We start from the raw sequence: 25,054 nt of genomic DNA on the forward strand, positions 1-25,054 counted from the left end.
TGAGACTCAACGGTTTGGCTTAACTAAGTGGTTGGGTTGGTAAACTGCGGGGCAATCTGTGGGCTTCACTTTAAAACTGGTTTCTTTTTTCCTGTCCCATAGCTTGGACATAAAGAGCACAGAGGTCTGAGATGGAGGAAATCCTAAAATATTCTCCTCAGCCGTAACTAAGTTTAGTGGGCAGAAGGGCTTTGAACAGGTGTGACATGCCTTGCATGCCTTCCACCAAAGAAGCCAATTTTTTCCCTAATGTGGGACATTAAACATTAATCTCTGCCTGTTGTCATCTAGTGGTTATGGTTTTAATGATGCCTTTTAACCCTGCTGCCAGATCTGTTGCTCTCAGAATATGACTAGGATGCCAGTTTGTTCAGCGCTGGAGACCAAGTAGCCAGTGCCTGAGGACAGCCAACTGACTGGGACTTTACAAAATCCTTCCCCATGTGGGAAGGCCACGCTCCCCACCTCACTCCCACACTATTAGAAATTTCTAGAGCCAAGAGTAGGTAGGACGACAGCCATGCCCAGCTTGAAGCAGCCAGAGGAGCATGAGATCTTCACCTGTTGTCCTTTATAAGATTATGAAGGTTCTTAAGTCTGAGAGGGTGAATTGTTACAGAGTAGGGTCCCCCCAAACTCCCCAGAGCCTGCAGTAGGGGGATGGAGGAAGAGGACAGCTTTTAAGATGCCTTTGCATAGCTATGGCTGGTAGATAGTGTCTTAGTTATGGAGATGGCTTTGGCTCTTCCAAGGCCCCAAGGAGATGGGAGGGATTTTGACCATAGAGTGGTGAACAAAAAGAGGTCAACAACTCCTGGTGGATCATTCAATCCTCACATCAATGACATCGATGTCATTAGGGTCCCAAGCCCTTTGAGTGCCAACGTCGCTATGAGTGACGCTGACAAATTTTCCCAAAAGTGCCAGCGTCACTCCCAGCGACTCTTTTTTCGATGGCTATAAATGTAAATAACAATGAAATAATTCATATTTTATGTTTTGTTCTCCTTTTTTATACTTCAGGTTATATATTGATATAAGTTTTTCTCATGTTGATCCAAGTTTTGAATTACACATGGCACTCAAAGAGCCAGAGAAGCTCCAGATGAATTTAAGGCTAAAAATCAAATAGCGAGAGGTTTTGAAGTCCTCTTCTGATCAGATAAACTATATTTATTATAACCAGCAGTGGCTTATCAATTATACTAAGGATGCTATAAAAGGAATAATTCCACAATTAGATGCTACCAGTTGTATGACCTGGGAGAACAGGATAGCACTGGATATGATGTTGGCAGAAAAGTGAGGTATATGTGTAATGCTCGGGGGGCAGTGTGGCACCTTTATCCCTAATAATACAGCTCCTGACGCAATTATCACTAAGGCTCTGCAGGGACTGACCACCCTAGCAAATGAACTAGTGGAAAACTCAGGCATCGACAATCCTATAACAGGATGGTTAGAAAATTGGTTTGGTATCCCTCATAGTGGTAGCAGGCGTCCTCACAGCTTCAGGCTACTGTATTATTCCCTGCATCAGAGGTCTGATTCAGAGACTAATTGAGACTGCACTAACTAAACAGATGCTAATAACATCATAATCTCCTCCTCCTAGAGGCCAAAGGAAATCCTTGCAATGAGGGAGAGAGTCTAGAAATCCTCATGAGGTTTGAAGGGACAAATTAGAGGTTTGCGTAGTCAATTTTCCAAAAGAGGCAGGGGGAATCGTAAGGGACAAAGAAGACAGTGACTCTCAAACCAGCAGGAGATAATTAACAGGTGAAATCATGGAAAAAGGGCCAGGAAATGACATTCCGAAGCTCCTCACACGTATCTCTGGGTTCAAAAGGAGGACAATTGTTATCACCAAACACAGAAATGGGAAGATGTAGCTGGATAACTTTGCAAATAAGTTGGAGATAGACCTGTAACTAGATTAACCTTAGATAATCACACCCTGAGTTGAGTAGTTAATTGCGTTAGATTGTGAACCTGGATCAACCAGTCCTGGAGAAATGGGGGAGAAGGAGAGGGGAGGGGGAGCTAATCGCGTTAGTATAAAACCAGTTTACTTTATCTACTTGGGGTTCGTATGCCTTTGGCTGGCTGTGCTTTGCTCTGCAGACCCGTGAATAAACAAACGCCTCACTTTGCTGCTGAAGTCCTGTGTCCTGGTGTTTTATTGTGAGCGTTTCTCACAATCCTGCATATGGAAAAGTCACGGGTTCGATTCCCAGTCAGGGCACATGCCTAGGTTGTGGGTTTGGTCCCTGGTTGGGACGCCTATGACAGCAACCAATTGATGTTTCTCTCTCACATTGATGTTTCTATTCCTCTCTTTTTCCCTTCCTTCCCTTTCTCTAAAATCACTAAGCATGTCCTCAAGTGAGGGAAAAAAAATTTTTTTTTTAATGAAAATTGCCTTTTACACCTCCTCCCCCAGTAATACGCCTGTCAGAGGTGAGAGATGGGCAAGGGAAGGGGTGTGAGGTAAAACCCTGGAGGGGAGCAGTCCTCGAAAACACCCTGGATTCTTGGGGTGCGGTGTTCAATCAGTAGGGTTTTCAATCAAGTTCCCATTCAGAACTTTTGGGGCACATTCTGGCCAGAGGAGAGCATCTCCCTGGGACCCACAGGACCACTTTGGAGTGTGGCAGGAGAGCAGAACACGTGTCTTTGTGCACTCAGGTGGGGGGACAGGTCCCTCCGTTCTCAGTCCTGTGGAAGGATTACGGCCGCTCCCCCAGTCACGCAGGGGGAGGGAGATGGCTGTTTGCTGGGTGGCAGGGCTGCGGGGGGCTTTGCTGCAGACGGGGCTGGGTGAGCCTACAGCTGAGGCCCGCTGAGGGCAGGCTACTACTGGGCAGGGCATCTGCTGTGCCACCTTAGAACTCAACAGCACTGGGGACAGCCAAGGCTGAGGCATGGTCAGCAAAGGAGGCCAGCGTCAGAGCCCACGAGGAACACGGAGCCCCCTCCTCTGATGTAACAACAACCCGGTAAGTTCTGCAGAAGCCGGGGCCATCTTGCCAAGTGGAAGGCTTGCTGAGAAATAGCCCTGACAGGGAATTCAACTTTGAATTGACGAAACATTTAGGCAAACAAAGCTATTTAAATCTGAATAGATGGAGATAACCTTTATTGGCAGGTTTGAAGTTCCTCCCACTCCACCCTCTCCTGCTCTTTAACTACCGAGTTACCCGAGTTACCCGAGTTACACACTGGAAACCTGGCCCTTTGCTATGTTTATTTTCCTCTCCTCCACTCTTTAGACTATGAACTCTTTCAAGGACAGAGCCTGTCTTCCAACGGCCCAGCTCAAGGGGAAGCTGTTTATATAGTTTTACCTTTTCTAGCGGCTGCAGTGAAAACTAAAAAGAAACAGGTGAAATTAATTTTAATAATATATTTTATGTAACCCGATAGAACAAAAGTATTATCTGTACATGTGCTCAATATAAAAATTACTAATGAGGTATTTCCTCTTTTTTTCTGCACGAAGCCTTTAAAATCTGGCATATTACTTTACACTGACAGCCCCCCTCACTTGGGACGAGGCACCTTTCAGATGCTCGAGACACATGGAGCTGGTGTGTGCCTCACTGGACAGCTCAGGTCTGGCACAATCCTTGCCACAGAGCAGGTAAAGAGTAAATATTTATTCGCTGGATGAATTTATTATACTAAATGTTATCATTATATCTTCCTGCCTCCAGAGAAACTTGTTCCTGTCGCGGTAGTGCAGAACAATAAATTGATGTATAGCAGGGCTTGCCCAACACTAGTTGGCAGTACATTTAGAAACAATCTAATAGAACATATGTCTTACCACGTCTTAATAAGGTACATTCAAGTAGGACCTTGGCTTCACTCTGCTTGTGTCAAGTTGCAGCTCATTAAAATGTGTAGCCCCTTCCAAAATAAACATACGAGGAGTACGTGTACTTTGCCCTCAGCTGCATGGCCATACCTAATATTTGTGGAGCCTGGAATAATCTCTATGATATTTCACAGAATCTCAGGGGCTTGGTTTTTAAAATTCAATCAAGATGTCCTGTATTCAATTACTAACCCATTTTGTTATCCATTGCTTGGCTTCCCAGTGATCAATGACCATGTTCATTTTGTTTAAGTGAAGATTGATCAGATCAAAAAGAGTCTGTGCCTTGTGGAAATTTCCTGGTATAGAAGAAGGTCATCCTTCTGAGAATCTGGCTAATCATTTCCCAGTTTGGACCGCTGGAGTTGGACCTGTGTGTGCTCCCTTTCTAAGAACAGAGCTGTGTCATCTTTCTTATGTGTGTCCTTAACTGCCTTACAATGCGTTCTGAGACGCCAGGGATGTTTAATTCCCCTCTCAAAATTGCTATTGATCACAATCGGGCTGTGTCCCTCCTTTTATCACCTCGTTACTATTGGGAAAATAGGAAATGGCGTTGATTCTGGGCAATATTGTGGAGAGAAAACCATTACCGGGTGGTCCTCTCCCTGAAAAACTTAACGGCACCGCTTGTTCCCTTGCCAGTGTATTTTGCTACTTTGCTGCCGAGAACATCTCTTATCAGGTTAGTTTCTCTGGTGGATGATAAACTTTCACGTCACAGTGGTTACGGGATGCATCGTCTCATCAGTGACCCCTTAGCAGCAGCTTCCAAACTCAGAGGGTGAGAGATGCAGACGATTGTGACTCTCTCGCGGTCCCCGACCAAAGCCAAGTATTCGGGTGTTCCCGTCCGAGGAGGCGTGGAGGCCGTCCGACCGAAGGCCCTCGTCGTCGTCCTCTGGATGCTCCCTGATCGTATTCCCGTGGTTTCCTCCAGCGTGAATTGCTCCTCTCTGCTTTCTGGGGGAGCCAGGCAGCCCCTGTTGTGTGCATTCCCTACCCTGAGAACTAGGGGGTGTCTTCCTTCTTCCAACAGCTGTTTACTTGGCATTAACGTCTCAAGCTCAAAAGGTACCGCGGGGAATAGGCCCCGTGGAGCTCCCTTCGCAAGTGCGCGCACCAGCAAAAATCCCAGAAGCAGGACCCTCTTCCCCGCCCCAAACGATCTTGTATTGGGTTCAGTTAGGAAGAACTGTCCCAACAGCCGTCTCTGAAGAAGTCAAGGCAGTTTTGAATAGAGGGGACCGTATTGGGTATTTACAAGTCGGACAGTAGAATATTTGCAGATTGACGAATTCTGGGGGGCGTAGTCTGCTCCGACTTGTCAGGCAGGCGCACTCGGCAGCTCTGGACACTGGAAAGCGTTAAGATTGGATTTAAAGCAAGTACTTCACAAATCTTACGGTGGAGCCGAGCGCTGGTTGCTAGGCAACCTGACAGACTCTCCAGCGAGGACCAACTTGTCTCCCACACTTGACCATCTCTCCCCAGCGGTGGGACGCGCCGACCCCATTGGCCCCCGGCTCCTCTCGCTCGGCTCCGATTGGTCGGAGAACCTCTCAGTCCGCTCCCGTTGGCTCTCGCTGTCTCGCGCCGCTCTGTCATTGGCAGCCCGGTTCTCGGGCCACTCGACGTCACTCTCTCACCCCACTTCCTCTACCTTCGGACTCTGACACCGCCCCTCCTCCCGCCCTTCCAGCCACGAGAGATAAACCTCAGCGAGCCCCCGCCTCCATCTTCCTCCTGATTGGCAGAGGCCGGGCTGCGGGGCGGGCACTACCGGGCTAGGCTGCCGGCCGCAATTGGCTTCTTGAGCCCCTGCCCCGCCTCCCGCCGCCTCCCGGCGGTGCCGGAGTCGGGAGGCTGGACGGCTATAAATTTGGTGGCGAGGGCGGGCGCCGCACCCTGTGCCTTCGTGGCTCTTTCTTTTCTCTGTGGTGCCGCCCGGTCACCTTTGGGTGAGTGCCGCGAGGGGGACCGAGCCAGGCTGCGGAGCGGCCGCGGGCGGGCCGAGGACGGGGTGGGAGCGGTGCCCTTGACTAGGCCCGAGGCAGCCGGGGTTCGGTCCGGCTCAGGGCAGAGGGGGACCTGGCCCCGAAGGCGGCGCGCTGAGAGTCCGGGCCGTGCGGGGCTCCCCTCCGGGACGCGCCGCGGCGGCGGGGAGAAGGCGCGGGGCACCCCAGTACCGGCTGTCGAGCCGTGGAGGGGAGAAGGCGAAAGGGCGTTGAAGGTTACAGTTCTAGTGACCCAGTGAGCGGGGGGCTGGCGGCGCCCGGGGAGTGGCCGTGGCCGCGACCGCGACCGCAACCGCCACCGCCGAGGGGCCGGGGCTGGGGCTGGGGCTGGGGCTGGGCAGGGGCGGGCTGTGCATCAGGGGGTGCGAGGAGCAGCTGGGCCGCCGGGGCGCTCCGGAGCCCGGGGTGGATAAAGGCGGGCGCCGGCCGAGCGATGGGGCCGAGCACGCTCCGGGGTGGGTGGCGGGGGTGTGTCCTGCCGCCACCGCGGAGAGGGTGGGAGCGACGCGCCTGGCGCGGGTGCGGGAGGGCATCCCAGCCGCGACCTCCCCTGGCCGAGGACCCGCGCCCCGGACGCCTCTGACCGTGCCTGTCGCCAGGGTCACAGATTCCTGCCTCCCGCCTCCATGTTGTTTATGTCCATTTGAAAAGAAAAAGGAAAAAGCAGGTTTCTCGGGCGTCCTGAAATCCTGCCCCTCCGTCCTGGGGCAGCTCCGGGACCTGCCCGACCTGCCGGGATGGGTTAGGGCGCAGGCACCCCCGGAGCCCGCACACACGGGACACCTCGGAACCCGGGGCGCGGAGCCTGGGAGCAACGTGTGTGCTGTCTCAGCCCGGGGTCGAGAGGGGGGCGCCCAGAGCCCCGTGGGAGGTGACGCGAGCCCTGCGGCTGTGGTCTCGGGGCTCCGCAGGGCCCCCCTCCCCCGACGCTCGCCTCTGCTGCAGCCCCTCCGCCCTGTCCCGGAGCTCTGGCCTCCCGCGGCGGCCCGGCGGCGTTTGCCCTGGGGCGGGCATGACTCACGGAAAAGGATGGCAAGGAACACGACAGGAGTGAGACCAGTGCGAGGGCTCCCGGAGTCACCGACGCTTCCTTCTGGGGCGCAGGGTGGGCGGCTCCTGCCCAGATGCCGTTAGAAGGCGGACGGCAAGCTTGAGCCACGGATCCCGGCCGGGTGGTTTCTTGTCGCTGGGGACAGCTAAGCAGTTGGTGTTCTTCCCTTTGCTCCGAACTTCGGGTGTCACCTCGCACTTGTCTGTATACGGACGGGAAGAGCGGGAAGAGCAGGTCTCTCGGAGAGGAGGAAGGCATTCTTGGTGTCTGATCTTGGTGGGCTTCTGTCGTTTAAGTGTGTAGGGTTGTCCTCTTTCCAACCCTGGTTCAGTGCAGTTCTGCTTTGGTCAGGAACCCCAGTTCTCACATGGCGTTTCCAATGGGGAGACCTAACCTGCATGATGTGTTCGAAGCCGTCGCAGGCCACGCCATCTGTTAGGCCGATTCTGGTCTTGTTTTTGATCTTGTTTACTTACATATGTCTCCAGAATGCTTTTGCTCCTGTTTCTCTTAACTGGGATTGATTTTGAGAATTTCTGATCAAGAAGTCAGATAGCTTTTCGCAGCAAATGCAGAACGCCGATATTGATATAATGTGTTTCCTGGGTATCTTGAATAATTTAAAATCATAATCCAGTGGGACTGAATGTGGGGAGACAGTTGGTTGTGTATGGCGGAGCCTAATGGGCTGTGTATATCAGGGCCTCTAATTTCATTTAGAAAGGAATACAAAGTCCTAATTTTATGTTTGGTTACTCAAAAAACAAATATAGAAGGGTGTGGTATTTTTATGTTTCTCAGGAAGGTGATACAGATTTTAAAAGTTGAGAAACACGTTCCCCAGCCTAAAGGGAGCGTGATGGGACTCGATTCTTAATAATCTGTTCATCCTGCTGCTCGGCACGTGATGGTGCTCACTCGCCGTCTGCCAACTGCGTGTAGTTGGAGCAGTAGAGGAGAAGCTCATCGTTCAGGCCCCCAGTCTTCATGTGCGTAGGGTTTGTGGTTGGAGGGGTGTGCGTGTGGAAGTGGTTGTGAGAACCACAGATGTTCTCTTCTGGTTCTGTGTCCAGCCCTTCCAGTTGTCAGGTTAGGATCTGGGAACAATCGAAACCTGTCATCTGCTTTGAACAACGGTGGAAAGCCCGTGTTCTGGACGCTGGTGCTACGGCCTACCTGGAGCATGATAGCAGAAAGGACTTCCTAGTGAGGACTGCTGCAAGTACTTGGATCTGCAAGATGGGTCCTCCAGTTGTTGTAACTCCACCCTCAGCTGCTTACAAAAATGGCAGTTGAATCCCCTTTACACCGAGGTCTCAAAGGGATTTCACAAGAATCAAAATAGAGCCGCTCCTCCTACAGGAGCCTGGGAACCCAGTGTGGATGAGAAGATCGCCTGTAGAGCGGAATATGGAGACTTTGGTGTAAACGACGTGCCTGCTGTAGGATTGTGGGACCCTGATTAGAAACCTCTAGGAAACCTTCCTGGAAGAGGGAGCCTCCGAGAGGCACTTGAAATATGCATAGAATCTCTGATGAGCAGAGCAGGAGCTCAGGGAGGGGCGGGCAGGCCGGCAGGGATAGCCAGGTCTTCTGCTCAGAGAACTAGACCAGCGTGTACAGTGGAAGCAAGGCCTCCTTGACAGAGGTTTTGCCCACTTGCTCCTGAGGCGGAAAGGCAGCTTATCCGCAGTTTCCTGGATTTCTCTCCTGTAATAGTGAAAAAGGTCACTCGTTTCTCTTGTACCAAAACGTGTGTCCTGGATGCACCCTTCTGACCACCCGTTTGAGTCAAGGCTGAGGGGGCCAGAGGGGGCATTGAGAACGCTGACGCAGCCCCAGCAGCAGCAGCAGCAGCAGCAGCAGCAGCAGCAGCAGGGGCCCGGCCGGCCAAGGCAGCCTCGTCCTTCTTCAGTTTCCGCTTTGCCGGACTCTGCCTCTCGGCATCTCCGAACACGTGCCGGCGCGGCCTGCCCCGCGCTCCTGCTGCACCAGCTGCGCCCTGACCCGTGCGTGCGGTGCCGCTGCGCTCCGCCGCGTGGCCTGGGAACACCCTCCGTGGGCAGTAAGCCGGCCTGCTGGGGACGGGCGGTGCTGTGCAGGCGGGACAGAGACCCTTCCAACGGTGGCGGAAGGGACGGGAAGCCTGATCCCTTCTGATGGCTTCATGGCTGCGCTTGTCCTCCAGCGCCTTTCCTGGGAGCCTGCGCAGCCCGCAGGGACGCCTTCCATTCTCTCTTGCCGGCTCGCTCTCCACTCTTCCTCCCCTCCCCCTTCCTCCCCCCCTTTCCCCCTCCCCCAACCTTCCTGCCCAGTTTATTTATTATTATGCTTGAGTTTTTATAAGAGTTTATTTGAGCCAAACTGACAACATATGCTGGGGAGCAAGATCTCAAATGCTCTCCCTCCTCCTCAGTTAAAATAATCAATATTGAAAGGGAAATATTTGGCAGTTCAGGGGGACACCTCCTTGGCATAAATATAGTGTCTAATGTGTATACATACACGGCTTCCAGAAAAAATACTGGTGTTACTGAAATAGTCTCAACATGCAAAGGGGGTCATGATTTTCCCCACAGTGAGACCTGGTCTCCATGATCTGCTTAATTTGCAGATTACAAAAGCGTCATTTGAGATGCTAAAGAACAAAAAATAGGTTATTTTTTCAAAACATGTGTTTACTGCTTTAATCAGAGGTTTTTCGGAATGCAGTAGCCTTATTTTTCTCTGTTAAGCTCAGGATTTATTTATTTTGGGAAGTGAGGGTAAACTTAATGAAGAAGTAAAAGGTACTAAGTCTGTAAAGAGTTCTTTAATCATCTAATGACGTAAAGGAAGTCAAGCTTTAACGAAACAGCATCTCAATGTAGTCTGTGGGCCGGTGCCAAATGGCTCAGTAATTAGAGAGCTAAGGAAACTGTGTTTGAGTTAAAGGTAGGAACCATTGCCTCAAGTGACAATCCTGCGAAACAGATGAAATGAAGAAAATGCAGGTCACCACATAATTTAAATCCTGCTGAAGCTTGATGATGTTCCTTGTCCTGATACAGCAAATGGTTGTCTTCATAGAAGCACTAAGGGGGCAATCACTCTCAAAGGTAGCAGAGAGTGAAGTTGAAAACTAGGAGCGTACGAGTAAATTAATGAAGATAATTATGTCTTGCTAGGAAGATAGACATTTTGTTTGAAAAGTACTGAGAACTAGGATAATTGTCAATATGTCGGTCCGTTTGGCCTTGGCTGAGCAGCTCAGTTAAAGCGTCGCCCTGACAGGCCACGGTTGTGGATCGGACCCGGGGTCAGGGCACATAGGAGAATCGGCTGATGAATGCATAAATAAGTGGAACAACACATCTCTCAAAAAGTTTTTTTGTATTGGTTCTTTATGTTACAAAGCATCATTCACACATTTTATCTTCTCTACAGTCCCTCACAGTGAGCCGGGAAGGCAGGTGTTAGCTCCGTTTTACAGGTGAGGGACCTGGGGCCCAAAGAGGCACAGTTACTGTCAAAGCCACGGACTCCTCAGTGCCGAGCGAGCCCTTAGATACGTAGGCCTCTCCACTCTAGACATTTGCGAGCCCAGTACGACTGACTTAAGTTCCTTTCTCGCAGTTCTTGAAAACCCAAATGTAGTAAAGAAGACCACAGCTCTCCCAGCATCAGACTTGTTTGAAAGTCTGAACGTGAACTTAGGTCAGCTCATTAGCAGGACTGAACGTACCGCTGTAAGAGCGGATAAAGTAAAAGGGGGGGGGGCACGTCTCACTTAGAGGCTTTAAGGACCATCTTTTCTGCGCAAAGTCTAATTCTGGACTACGTAATGTGGTTGGGCCAGGAAATGTTCCTTGTGCCGCCCTTTGGATTGAAGTCGTTGGAATCTGTGTGGTAATTTATGACCTTAACCGGAGCTCTCGTTTGAAATTTCTAGTGCCTGAAGGAGGAAACCGTGCCAGACCTGGAGACTGAAGTTCCTCGTCCCTCACACAGGTACGGCGCCCTGTCATGCTGCTGAAGGGAGGTGTCCCTCTGACCAGAAGAGGGGTTTCAGCTTCTCTCCCAGGGCAGATAGCCATTCGCGTGTACCCATGGCCTCCAGACGCGTTGCGGGGTGCACCCTAGCTTGAAACAGTAGCGCGCGCAGTGTGCTTCGGGAGACGGGCTGGTTGGTGTCTAATTGACTAATGGTTAAAGTTTAGAACTAATTTTAAAAATTAGTGTTTTTAAAGATATACAGCTCATAAGATAAGCATGCATATTGTTTAACCACAAAAACATCACAGGTAAGCATGCACGCCCATCGCGCTTATTTGGTTACAGCCTCAGGTGATCCATAGCTGGGCCATGGGGGGATGTTGACCATTACACGAGATTGGACTGTGATTGACTGTAAATTTGTCTGAAGCAATAATCTGATTATTTGTGGCCATTGTTTTCTTGTATTGCCCTGGAGCACCTCTCTTGTGCTTTGTGCATGTGCGCACGCGCATGAGTATTACGATTTCCCAGGAGTGTTACTGACTTCAGAAGGCTAGTAAAAATTCATTTATTTAACGTTCAGCTTCCACCATATGCCAAGTGCTTGGCTGCGTATTAGGGACACAAAGATGAATAAGGTACAATTCCTGCCCTCCAGAAGCTTCTTGGCAGGTGCAAAGAGGCTGACGCTAAATAATAGAGAAGAAACTTGGAAAAGTTTCCAGTTGCATCTGGACAGTGGTCAGATGTCCATTTGGAAAGATGAGCCGAGGGCCGGGAGAGAGTGGGCGAGGATAGGGAGCCGGAGGCTGGTGTCATCAGTGCCCGGGGAGGGGTGCTGAAGTCCCTCCCTTGCCCGGCCGCGGAGGGGCTCGGCGGGGGCTGCCCTCGCGTCAGCCTCCCAGACTGACTTCCCTGCCTGTCCCAGTTCCCCTTCACGCACAGGCTTCAAAGTTTCCCAGCAGATCTGTCGGTCCCTGTTGTTTCCTCCTTGGAAATAAGGCCCGGAGCTCCTTTTTTTCCCACCAGAAAGGGGGAGGCTTCACTTTAGACAGACTTGAGGCTACTGTTGGTGTTCTTGTTGGAAGGTAGCTTTGAGAGGTTTACAGAGCTGTGGTAAAGGGTACATCCTCTTGAGAAGTTTACATATTTTATTACAAATACAGATTCCCCATTATCCTGCTTAGGCTTTTAAAAAAAAATTGTTACGTGTACAATACTCTGAAAAATAATGAAGTAACTTTTTTATCAGCAAAAGGTTAAAAAGATATACAGGTAATTTTTTAAAACTGTCAGATTTTCAAACTTTTTTAAAAAAATTTTTGTGATAAATACAGAAGAGTGAATTAATCAGAAATATACCCCATTCACCATAATGTGAACATCTCAGATCTTGAGCGGGACCTTTGTTCCCTTTCTTTTTCTGATTTGTACCCGGCCTGCCTCACTTGAGAAGGCAGCGTAAGTGCATGCACTTGATAGGACAGTTAAAGGCAGACATTACAGACTAGAAATGCTATCAGCATTCTGTTGCTTGACATGCCATGGATGTAATTACTTCCCTGTAGTAATTTTCTTCTTTCCTTTCTTAATCTTACTCTTCCTTGATTTTAACCGAAAATGAAATATTTCACATTAGATAGCTTTTTACCAAGAGTGTAATGAAAACTTGGCCAAGAGAATGAGCAATATTGGCTGCGTTAGACAATGTAAAAGTTGTTTTCATACCAAGGTCAGAGTCGTGATTCAACCTGATGTGCGTGGGTTATTTTAGTTAAGCTACATTTGTTTTTCCAAATGAAACGAGTCACTTATTTAACCTCTAGGAAGTTTTAGAATAACAGCTTGTTTTTTAAAAGTGCCACAATGCAAGGATTAATCAGAGCTAGTCAGTTATCATAAATAAAGTACGTAATTAATTCTGGAACAAAAGCCTGGTGTTAATGATTTTTTATGCAGCTGTTTATACCTTCAGAAGATGATCAATACTTGTCTACTTTCTTTGCCAAAGCGCTGCAAGCCGTGGGACCAAGCAGTGTCTGCGATGGCCCTGCCGCCAGCAGGTTTAGCACGGACTGAGGGGGCGAAGAGAATGTGAAGGGTGACCTTGTGGGACAGGCTGGGAGGGTGGGTGGCCTTCTGCTGCTGCCGTGGTGACTCAGAAGGCAGCCTAGAGGGAGGCTTCCTCTTATCAGTACATGGACTGGCCTGTCTGTTATCTATTTATTTATTTGGTGCCAAAGCCCAGGACTGAATTTTATTTTTAAACACGAGCTGTAGAGCTCTTTTCTGTGGACTGTGCAGAAGATGTGATCTTATTTTTATTTTACTCTAAACTTAGAATCTGCCTGGTGACATATTACATAGTCCCATCTCGCTTCATTTCAACTCCAGTATAGCAAAGTGTAGACTATAAAACTGATGTGTTTGCATGGGGGAGGAGGCAGAACAAGGCGGAAAGCTGCTTCTCTCTACTCAGATAGGGGAGCGAACAGTGAGCCTGTGTGGTCAGCACAGTAGAGGCGACACCACACATCTGGGGGTCATCTGGAGCGTCTCTTTTTCCTAACGTCTAGTCAGTCACAATTTTGCCAGTGTTTTGCTTCTTCCATATGTTCTGCAGCTGTTTCTTCTTCACCCCTTAGGCTCTGTAGTTCGTGCTCTAGTGCCTGACCCGTGTCTTACCTGGACTGTTGTATCAGCTTCCTAACTCAAATCCACTTTCTGCATAGAACCAGTGGCTAAAGACGGTGGCCTTCATCAAGGAGCACACTTTATAGATGTGTGAATAATTGAAACAAAAATTTCATGAAAAATTTCTTACATTTACCATGTGCTATACAATCAGATATTTTCTGTTTTTTAATTTAAGAAAGTGTCATGCACGAATTTGATTCTAGCCTTGGAGAAACGCTCATCTGCACACTCAGTGTGACCGTGTTATTCCTGCGTACAGGTCTCTGATGGCTTCCTGTGCCCGCGGTAACGCTGGCGCCCCCCGATAGCAGCAGGCCGGCACCCTGATGACCTGCCGCAGGCATCAGGCAGACCTGCGCGCTCCGACCTCCCCACGGGGCCTCCCATCGCACTGCCGTGCATCAGGACGCCGAATTGGGGTTGCTTGGGGCGTGCCTTTGTGTGCGCTGTCCTCCTTTGGGAATCCCCTGCCCCCGCTGGCTTCTGCAGGGCTTTACTGATGTCTCCTCCTCATCCCTAAGGCTCAGGTCGGGCACCAGAAACTGAGAAGCCTTTCTCCCTGCTCCCCGCGCCACCAGGGGGGCTTCCACAGTTCCCCAGAGCATGACATGACTGTCTGTGGTGTAGCGTTAGTTGTATCTTACTGGCCCACAAGGCAGGAGCTGTTTCACAGGGCAAGGGCCCTCTCCTCTGAAACGTACCCCACATCTTTGGCATGGAACGTGCTGTCATTGTGTGGTTTAGTAAGAATATATATATACAAATAAGGTTCTAATATTTAGAAGGAAGATTTAACAGCTATCCCCTAAGGCCCTCAACTTAGATTATGTGATTCTATTTTAAGGTGCTTATTTGTTAGGTTTTTAATAGACACATAATTTGATGACTTGTGGGCTAAGGGTAGACATGATGATTTCGGGACAGCCTTTCTACTTTTGATATTCTTAAGATTTCAACAGCTAACTCATTGTGGCAGCAGCCTACATTCCAGACTTTGCAGGGTGGCAGAAGGCAGAGGGCACAGACACGGGGTTTGACTTTTCGTTTTCGGGAGTCCAACTGGCGGTGAGCTGGCGAATGCTGTGGAAGCTTAGGGAAGCGGTCAGCCCAGTAACTCGTAGGCCAAGGCCTTTCTGTTGTCGAGGAGCTGAAAATCTGCCACTGAAGCGACACCATCCTATGATGTGATACCAGAAAAGGAAATTGAGTTGTAGGAGTTTAGATATGGAAAGAAGTTTTTCTCTAAAAATAAGGCCCGTGCCGCTCATCGAAGCCTGGCGCCTCCACGTGTCTGCCCCTGTGCCAGCTGGGCTGTGGTGAGGCCGCTGGGGGCGGTGGTCCGGTGAGACGGGAAGGGGGGGAGCCCACGGGTTCCTGTCGGTGGCAGCAGCCTGGCGTGGTCTCTGGTTCTGGCTCAGCGGCAGCGGGGCTGGTACTGTCCTCCAGCAGCTCCAGGAGGAAGGGGGCACATGGGACCTGAATGCCACCGTCCCTTTTCTCCTGTAGCTGGTCAGCAAGCGTGTAGCCACTTCCTTGTAGTAAAGTCCCTCCATTTGAAGTATGTAGTGTAGTTTCTGTTGTCCTGATTAATACAACCTCTGAAGAAACTGAGGCTCTGATCGTCTGTGACTCGCCCACAGGCACCAGCAACAGTCTGGAGTGGTTAGCGCATTTTTTTTTTTTTACTGTTGGTAGGAATACTTAAGACGCTACTGTAAAGAAAAGGGGTCGTCTCAAGAGGTGTTATCTAAGAGTCAGTTACCATTGCTAATAATGTGGGAATTGCCAGTTTTCACATTTAATCAGTTTTTCTTTTTTTCCTAATTTAGAAGCTAAGCAATACCATGTGATTTTATGGTATCTGTCACATATACACTAGCTACAGAAAGTATAGAATACTGGCGTTTGACCCTGCGATAGGCTGTGGAACTTGTCTTTGCTGAAAATTGTAATCATTTGGGCTCCTGGGTGGGGGGCTTCTTCGGAAGGATAGGATCATATATCGGGCTGTGTATAGATCGGCTCGGTAGACTTCTGTAGTGCAGCTTTTCTCCTGGATCAGATTGTTTAGATCAATTAAGAAGGCAGTATTGTTTTATCTAACAGTCTGTAAAGTCCTATGCAGTCAGTAGCTGTGAACTTGACAGTGTATAACAGAACAGTATTTTTCCGTTTTTCTTTCTAAAGCTCTTCCACCATGCCCGGGTCACTTCCTTTGAATGCGGAAGCCTGCTGGCCGAAAGACGTGGGGATCGTCGCCCTGGAGATCTATTTTCCTTCTCAGTATGTTGACCAGGCAGAGCTGGAAAAATACGACGGTGTGGACGCGGGGAAGTACACCATCGGCCTGGGCCAGGCCAGGATGGGCTTCTGCACGGACAGAGAAGACATCAACTCTCTCTGCATGACTGTGGTGCAGAATCTGATGGAGAGAAACAGCCTTTCCTACGACTGCATCGGGCGGCTGGAAGTGGGAACAGAGACGATCATCGACAAGTCCAAGTCGGTGAAGACGAACCTGATGCAGCTCTTCGAGGACTCCGGGAACACGGACGTCGAGGGGATCGACACGACCAACGCCTGCTACGGGGGCACGGCCGCCGTCTTCAACGCCGTGAACTGGATTGAGTCCAGCTCGTGGGATGGTAGGTCTGCAGGTCTGCTCCAGACAGCGGTCCTTGGAGACGGACAGGCCAAATGACCTTTCAGTTAATGTCCTGTGCAAATGTCCTGTGCAGCGTTACCACTTAGGCTCGTTGGCATGCATTCGGGAGGCTGGTTGTGACTAAACGGGCCTGAATGATGAATTGGTTGTCTTTATTGTGGAGGATAATTATCTTAACAAAATTTAGTCAGCCATTTTCTTTCTTTACCAAAGATGGAAAGTGTTTTCTGGGGAAAGTGTGTTACTTTGGCTTGCATGTGTAATCTTGATAGTATGGATCACCTGCTTTTGTGCTAATGATGTTTTTCAGGACGATATGCCCTGGTAGTTGCGGGAGATATTGCTGTTTACGCCACAGGCAATGCTAGACCTACAGGTGGCGTCGGGGCCGTTGCTCTGCTCATCGGGCCAAATGCTCCCTTAATTCTTGACCGAGGTGAGTGTTTGGGAAAGGGGTTTTTTAGCGTAATATGCTGAGAAATTTGAAAATAGAAGCAAGTACTTGCTGAGCGTTCCTTCAGTGCGGTTCAGTGCAGGCACTGCCTGCCGAGCGCTTTGTGTTATAGTTAGTGTTCATGGCAGTTGTGTGAAGCAACTGGTGTCACCCCTGTTTTACAGAGAAGAGAAGTGGGTTCAAGTAACAACTGAAGGGAGTGACTTGCCGTAGTCACACGGTCAGTGGCAGGTTTGTTTTCAGCATCCAGTTGTGGTCACCCAGTTAGGTTTGTGAACCTTGCACGACCACGTACATCCGAGGGAGCTTAGGCCTGTTAAGGACATGGCTGTTGTTTCAGTTATGTACTGGCTCCATCTTGTGGTTTTTATACCCCAAGTGGCAAGAGGTGACTGGTTAAGGAAGGCCCCCCGATAATGCTCACTAATCTACAGACACCAAGAAGCAGAAATCCATGGACATCTGCCTTTTTGGTTCTAACAGGACTTCGTGGGACACACATGCAACATGCCTATGACTTTTACAAGCCAGACATGCTTTCGGAATATCCCGTAGTCGACGGGAAACTCTCCATCCAGTGCTACCTCAGTGCATTAGACCGCTGCTACTCTGTCTACCGCAAAAAGATCCGTGCCCAGTGGCAGAAAGGTGAGTGGTACCCATTTTTCTTGGCTTGGTCTCTGGGGAGGTCAAGGTGCCAGGGGTCTTCAGTGAGAACCTGCTTTGTGGGCGTCCTTCATTCGTGTCCTTTAACCACTTCTTCCTCACCCACCAAGGAGCATTTGCCTGTGGTTTTTGGGAAAGTGGAATTCAGGACAAGGGGTAAACTGTACTTAGGGTGACTTACCCCCAGTACGAAAACCAAAAGTAGGGTAAAGGAAAGTAACTTGAATTTTGTTCATCTTTGTGGGAGTTATTTTCACAAGGTTTTAGTGTGTAACTGTGATCCAGAGAAAACTGGTGAAGACAGAGTTCTGAAGTGTGAGCCCCTCCCCCATTTGCACATGACTTGTGAATTCGTATTTGCTTTTTTAAAATATATTTTATTATGCTATTACAGTTGTCCCAATTCTTCCCCCTTTGCCCTCCTCTTTCTGGCACCCCCTTCCCTCCAGCATCCCCCCCCAACTTAGTTCATGTCCACGAGTCATGCATATAAGTTCTTTGGCTTCTCTCTTTCCTATACCCTGTCTGTTTTGTATCTACTGATTCTGCTTATAATCCCTGCACCTGTTCCCCTGTTCTCCCCCTTTCCCCTCCTAGCTGATAACTCTGCATCTGATAGGTTGGCTATCACTGTTTTGTTTAGCTCTTTTTCGGGGGTTTTGTTCTGTTCTTACATTTGGGCCATATTTCTTTGCCTCCTCAACTGGGCAGCCTCCCTGGGTGTGTGCTTCTGTGTATTAGGTAGAGCTCTTTGAGTCCCTGTCTTAGGAGCATGGCCTACTGTAGAAAAGCAACCCTGTAAGCTGTGTGGGGCAGAGCCTTCGGTAGTCACCAGGGTAGGGCCACCCACCCACTTCACCACTCTGTGGCTCTGTGAATGGGGGGGCGGGGGCTTGGAGAGGGGACAGTGCCACTGCCTGGCTTCTGGAGGTTTGCCTGGCACTCAGCCCATTCCCAGTCCCTTCACCCACTCCGTGTCTGCCACTGACGTGCTTCCAGCCACTGCCCCGGTGGGGATTCCCAGAGTGGGTGGGCTTGCATGTGTTCTAGGACCGTGCGGGCCCTTTACGCGGAGCCTTCTGAAAATGCCCCAGCTGCCTGCACTGCCCCAGCCTCACCGGGTTTTGCTGCAGAAGTCAGGGGCGTTTTGCTTCCCGGTGCTGGAACCCAGGGTTACGTGGCCTGGCCCAGGGCTGGGAGAGCTCAGTCCCACCACATGTGAGCGTGGGAGCATCCGTCCCACTGCTGCTGCCACCCCTGCCTCCCGGCTCCAGCCTGCGTCTCTGCGCCTCTCCTCCTGCCTCTGCAGCTCCACCCCTCCCGCCGTCTGGACAAGCGTGGCTTCTTTAAATCCTTGGTTGTTGGACTTCTATGCAGCTTACTTTTCTGATGGTTCTGGGTGTGGTGTGTTGTGAGATCTAGTTGTAATCTCTGGTCGCACAAAGAGGCAAAGTGTGTCTACCTACGCCTCCATCTTGACCAGAAGTCCCCATATTGGCTTTTTTAATGTCATCATCATCTCCATCTTTAACCCTAAAAAAGTCCGTCACTCCCCCCACCCTCCCCCTGCGGTGGTATGTTTTTTAATAGCTTTCAGAATCCAGGTCATATAATGATACAATATTATTACATGCTTAAGACACATGATTAAACAGCAAGCAGTCTGTGTCTTTGATGACCACTCAGAAGAGTGGCATACTTCACCGTGGAACTTGATATAGACGTGGGGGAGGCGCTTCTGTCACAGCACGCAGCGTTCCCACAGTCAGAGCTCAGCAGAACACGGCGCTCAGCTTCAGGATCTGAGCGAGCGCTGCTTTCGGGCCGAATAAGACGCCTGAACAGCGTTGATGTATTTTGACTAGGGAAGAAAGTAGATGTGGTTGCTTATTAGCCTTCTGGATACAACATATCTTTTCCAGAATGAAACTGGTTTAACTAAAAAAGTTCTGAGGCGCAGAACAGGACAGCGTTTGAATCCATGTTGTTAAAGCACAGGGTGTCCTATAAAGTGTGCTCTTCCCGCAGTCCAGCCTTGCTTTATAGGGTTGCGAGAGAGGATCGGAAAACCAGTATTCAGAAACCTAGGAGCTCTGGATAAGAAGAATCCCTGTAGGATGTAAAATGCCATAGTACTTTAGTAACTTGTGTTCCTGGAGGACGTGTTTATTGGTTTTAGAGCGGAAGGAGGGAGAGAGAGAAGCATCGATGTGAGAGAGAAACAGCAACATCAGTTGGGGGCCTCCTGGGAGCACCCTCACCGGGGATCGAACCCGCAACCTTTTGTTGTACAGGATGACCCTCCAGCCAACTGAGCCGCCCAGCCAGGCGTAGTTTTCTAACTTTATTAGGACCCACAGTAAAAAACACGGTCTCAGTTGTTTGCGTGCTTAACTCAATCAGAAGTGTCCCGAAATTACTTATCCATGCTGCAAATGCACTTTATTTTCTACTCTATTTCATTTTTTTTTTAAACTTCCAAATTTTTAAGTACTGGCCCTGATGCACTGAATTGCTTCCACAGTCCACTCGTGGGTTCTGACTCTTACCTTTGAGACCCAGTCGCCCATGTCCTGTCCCTGGATGTCTTTCTGGCATACATTTTAAACCATAGAGGTTTCTCATCATATAGTATATTTTGGGGCTACATCCTAGCCCTGTTCAAAAATAAAAACTCAAAAGTTAGTGGCTTATATGGAATTAATTCATAATGTCTTTGCATTTCTTTTTCAGAGGGGATTGATAAAGATTTTACCTTGAATGATTTCGGCTTCGTAATTTTCCACTCTCCCTACTGTAAACTGGTTCAGAAATCTCTAGCTCGGCTGATGCTGAATGACTTCCTGAATGACCAGAACCGAGATAAAAATAGTGTCTACAGTGGCCTGGAAGCCTTTGGGTAAGAGGTTATGCAGTGTCTCCTTCTGTGTGAGAATACTTTTGATATCTGTTAAACTCTGACGTGTACAGTCCGCGGGATTGTAGAGTCGGAAGGATCTCAGACGTCACGTCACCGGCGCGGAAACAGCCCCAGAGCAGTGGCGGCCCGCCTGCGTGACTCCTTCAGGCGCTTCCACTCAGATTCTCTGACTTCCTGCTTGTAGCTCCCCACGCCCGGGTTTATAACACGCCCCGGGCCCAGCGGCTCGCTGCCACTGCGCGCTCCTGCGTGCCCCCCGCAGCCCCCGCTGGGAAGGCCCCCTGCCCTGCCTGCGGTGCCCGCTCCCGCGTCGCTTCCCCTCGCCGGTGCGCCTTCTCCAGCTGATAAAACTCCGTTCCACTCTTAAGACCGGGCTCCTGTAATAGCTTCTCTAACTAAATAGACATTATTATGGACTTAAATGGCGACAGCCATGCTTTACTGGGACTATTAACCCATTAGAATCAAGTTGTCTTGATGATAAAAGAACTTTGAGGAAAAGGGTTACCTGCCTACAACTGCTGTCTTCCGTAGCAATTGGCACGCTGCCACTTGGCTTTTAGCAAACGGAATCATGAAACACAGAATGATACCCACTTGCAGATTAGAATGTTAATTGGGCACATTATCTAATACAAGAAAAATGGTGTATTTGAACACTATAACTGTCTTTTTTACAAACTTTCCAGGGATGTGAAATTAGAAGATACCTACTTTGACAGAGATGTGGAAAAGGCGTTCATGAAGGCTAGTTCTGAGCTGTTCCATCAGAAGACCAAGGCGTCTTTGCTCGTGTCTAACCAGAACGGAAACATGTACACGCCGTCCGTGTACGGCTCCCTGGCCTCCCTTCTAGCGCAGTGAGTGTCCGCAGCAGCCGCTGAGCGCCCCTCGTTGGGGGAGCACTGGGGCCCTAAGGCCAAGCTGGGTGCCAGGTCACAGAACGGTATTTGGTTCCCAGGCCCTAGCCTGTTGTCCCCTGACCTGAAAGGATACGTGCGGCGAGAGCGCAGTCATTCCTGAGCGTTTAGTGTCACACGGGCTTTTCTGGCTGCTGGTCTCGTGCTTCTGTTATCCCCGACCCACAGTTGAACCACGAATCCTTGGTGGGCAAAGTAACCTAGGTTATGGTGAAAGAACTTTCACTAGTCCCGTTGTTCTCCGAGACGGAAACGCTCGCTTTTGCCCGCTTGCTGTGCGGGGGTGACACTTTAGGTCAGGTCCCCGAGGCTGCAGGATGAACTTGTACCCCCGCGCGTAGCTTCCCGCGCACCGCTGTGTTCTTTGGCCAGTTAACATCCTGATAACTCTCCCCACGCAGGTACTCGCCTCAGCAGCTGGCAGGGAAGAGGATCGGCGTGTTCTCTTACGGCTCCGGCCTGGCTGCCACCCTGTACTCCCTGAGAGTCACGCAAGATGCCACACCAGGTCAGTCCTGAGGCTTTCAGCGGGAGGGTACCGAGGGCCAACCGTGGAAAGGCTGACGCGGCCCGCTTCTCGGCGGGCACTCGGGTCCGCGCCGTAGGTCGTTCCTGCGGGCCGGCCCCCACTGTGTCCTTCAGCGCCGCTGGCCTTCGCTCTCCTCTGAAAGCCCGCCTTCCCTGGCTGCAGGGCGGGCCTGTGTCCGGGTGACGGTGTCATCTTCCCTTCCATCCAAGTCAGAGAAGAGGCCGGTGTAAGGGTGTCTTACAGCATAGTGTTTTCGACAAGGAACTGCCTTTCATCTCCGGTTCTAGTCATACAGGCAGGGGACCAGGGAGCGCGCCCACTTAATGCGGGCAGCTTTTGAGAGTGTGATGGTCAAGTCTGGTCACATGGGGGAGAGTAACAAATCATTCCTTATCGTTCACTAGTATCTAAGTTATCTAGTTTCTATAACTTCGTGGTCTTAGCGATATCTAAGGAAACTCGGGCTTTCTCTGAGCTGGAAAGAGCGAAAACAGAGAGAAAAAGTGACGGTGGACTTGGGATTGCTTTAAAAGCTGGGTCGTGGGTCACCTGCGCACAAGTTCTTTGTTGTTTCAAATCGCATCTGCCCCGTCTCCTAAGCTGTGCACCGGCTGGCACCAGACAGACGTGCACTCAGAGGTCGTAGGGCGCTGTCACACTGACACCATCCTCCTACCTTTCATCAAATGGCGGCCAGCATTTCCAGCAGAAGCGAGAAGGTTTTCTTCTCGTGTGGCAACATTTTGATTAGGCTTTTGGGCATGCTCTTTTTGGTCTTTTTTTTTTTTTTTTTTTTTTTTTTTTACCTCCCTCCCTCCCTCTCCCCATCCCTCCCTCCCTCCCTCTTCTTGGTCTTTTAACGTTGGAATTGTTACTGTTTTAGGGTCTGCTCTTGATAAAATAACAGCAAGTTTATGTGATCTTAAATCAAGGCTTGACTCAAGAACTTGTGTGACACCCGCTGCCTTTGCTGAAAGCATGAAGCTCAGAGAAGATACTCACCACCTGGGTAAAAATACTAAGTTGTTCATATACATATACATAAACATACTCCCAAAATCCCATTGGAAGGCTATAACGACATTCAACATGTTACATGTAAGATAAGGCTACCCACATATGTCGGCCGTGTTCAGCCCTGATTTGATGTTGGTGAAAATCACAGGATAACATGCAATCGCTTTAGTTTATTACTGGACGCGCTGTGTGCTGTGACTGATTTTTCACACTCTCTGCCTTCCCTGTAGCCAGCTACATTCCCCAGAGCTCAGTAGACTCGCTCTTCGAAGGGACATGGTTCCTGGTCAGAGTGGATGAGAAGCACCGGAGGACGTACGCCCGGCGACCCTCCCGCAGCGCTGACACTTCGGACGGAGGCGCGGGCCTTGTGCGTTCCAGCACCACCACCGAGGTAGGTCTGCTCGCTGGGCCTGCTCACGGGCTTTGACAGGGTAAATCCCCAGTTCTCCAACCTCAGGGAATGGGACTGAGATTTAGGGACTTAAAAGAATGTCCAGGAAGCAGAGAAATCCAGAGCAGGGCTCCGGGTGGATTCCAGCTGGGCCATTTTCCGGTTTTATAATCTTTGCACTTTAATTATTAGCATTTAAAAAATGTCCTCTAGATACTAGGTTTTAATAATACCAGAATTTAAAGGCAGACTGATCTAGAGAGAGGCTGGTTTGTGGCAGGTCATGGTGAGAAGACGCAGGGCCAGGGTTTTGGGGCCCTGACCGCCTCTCGGACCATTTCAAGCCAGTCCCCCAGCTGTCAGGAGGTGACACTAATAGCTACCCATACTTTGAAGTCCTATTATGCTAGGTACTTTGCTTACATTCTCTAAGTTAATCCCCACAAAAATTACCTTGAGGTTGATGATATTATGCCCATTCTGCAGGTGAGGCTGCAAGTTGTCAAATGACTGGACCGGGATCACAGCCTGGCCTCACACCGAGGGCTTTATAACCTTGCAGTTATTTCTCTTCTCTGCTCATTACAAATCTAGTGAATGCAGCCTTGCTTCTTGCTAAATTAGGTAGCAGGTCAAGCTTCTAGTGTTTGAGTTGTGAATGTCAAATGGAACAAGTAAAATACTGTGTCTCGTAGATGTCAGGCCTTCCTCTGTCTCTTGCTATATTGATAATTATGTAATTAATTGACCATAAGATAAAGAATGGGTAGTTCCCATTATGAACAGTTACAGAGAATAAATATTTAGCATAAACCTGTCTGAAGTTGTTCTCTCTGTTTTTCTACTGAAACTTTAATTAGCACCATGACTCAAAAAAAAAAAAAAAAAATAAGGAAGTAAAACAAACCATGAGACCACTCTTCCCCATTGATTTTTTAGCACATTCCAAGTCCTGCTAAGAAAGTGCCGAGACTCCCGGGAACAGCAGCAGACCCAGAAGCAGCTGTCATTAGCAACGGCGAGCATTGAGGACTTCGTGCGAGGGAAGGCTTCAGTGTGGGTCGGGTGGGGCTGGGCGTGCGTGGGAACGGTTGGGAGTGGGGTGTCTGGGGACAATATTAAAGGATTACATGTTGCTTATCATTTTATATGACTGACACGGAGCCTGGAAAACTGTCGTGTTCTTGGGGAGGTCTCTCTGCTCAGTTTGCTAATGCGCTTCCTGTTGTGGCCTAGTTGATGCTTGATGTACTCAGATGATGTTAAGGGCTCCGTACAACCCCGTACCTCTGGCCATTTGTGTGCATGAAGCTCAGTTTTTAAATGTGGTTCGATGACTCGTGTGCGTCTGGCCGAAAAGAGCGGAGGTACCTGTCTTCAATTTTAGTTATTTTGAACATGTAAGAATTTTATATTTTGAACAAACAAGGTTACTGAAAGTACCTGTGGTTTTTGAAGGAAGTTTCTAGTTTAGGAATGTGCTCTTACATGGGATCTGCACAAACCCTGTTGGAAAATGGCAGGACAGATGCATTCTGTTTCTAAACTCAGTACATTCGGAAGAAAGAAGAGCTGGGAAGGTAACTCTGGTTTTGGAAACTGGGGTGCGGCTTTGGACCCAGGCCAGCAGTGACGAGGGCTGGTCCAGGCCTCTGAGCAGACCCCCGGCGCTGACAGCCAGCGCGCTGTGAGTGCGGCTCCGGGTCGGACCCCGGTCGGACCCCGGTCGGCCGTGCTGGACGAGGCGGAGCAACACTCGGATGCTTCTGGGACTGGGGTAAGAGGAAGCTTGTTGCTGCCTTTGAAAATGTTAAAAGGAGGGCTGGGGCAAGGCATTATTAGGTGACTTCTGATGCTTCAGTGTT

At 49.8% G+C, this 25,054-nt stretch overlaps 1 protein-coding gene across 2 annotated transcripts; it reads left to right on the plus strand.

Moving 5' to 3' along the window:
- The first annotated feature begins 5,771 nt into the window (after positions 1–5,771).
- Positions 5,772–24,905, plus strand: HMGCS1 (3-hydroxy-3-methylglutaryl-CoA synthase 1). Of its 2 annotated transcripts, XM_090276137.1 has the most exons (10): positions 5,772–5,841; positions 10,881–10,939; positions 15,812–16,269; positions 16,600–16,725; positions 17,227–17,391; positions 20,143–20,308; positions 21,019–21,189; positions 21,651–21,757; positions 22,662–22,787; positions 23,026–23,240. In XM_090276137.1, exons 3-10 carry the CDS (start codon positions 15,822–15,824, stop codon positions 23,223–23,225), a joined length of 1,509 nt encoding a protein of 502 aa, XP_090132263.1. In that variant the 5' UTR covers positions 5,772–5,841; positions 10,881–10,939; positions 15,812–15,821; the 3' UTR covers positions 23,226–23,240. The 2 variants fall into 2 exon arrangements, with proteins under 2 accessions (XP_090132263.1, XP_090132264.1); XM_090276138.1 differs by lacking the exons at positions 5,772–5,841; positions 10,881–10,939 and adding an exon at positions 24,129–24,905 and having other exon boundaries at positions 23,026–23,189.
- The last annotated feature ends 149 nt before the right edge of the window (positions 24,906–25,054 follow it).

This window comes from Furipterus horrens, unplaced genomic scaffold (genome assembly GCF_987537825.1).
Source record: "Furipterus horrens unplaced genomic scaffold, mFurHor1.1.pri manual_scaffold_5, whole genome shotgun sequence".
Taxonomy (NCBI): Eukaryota; Metazoa; Chordata; class Mammalia; order Chiroptera; family Furipteridae; genus Furipterus; species Furipterus horrens.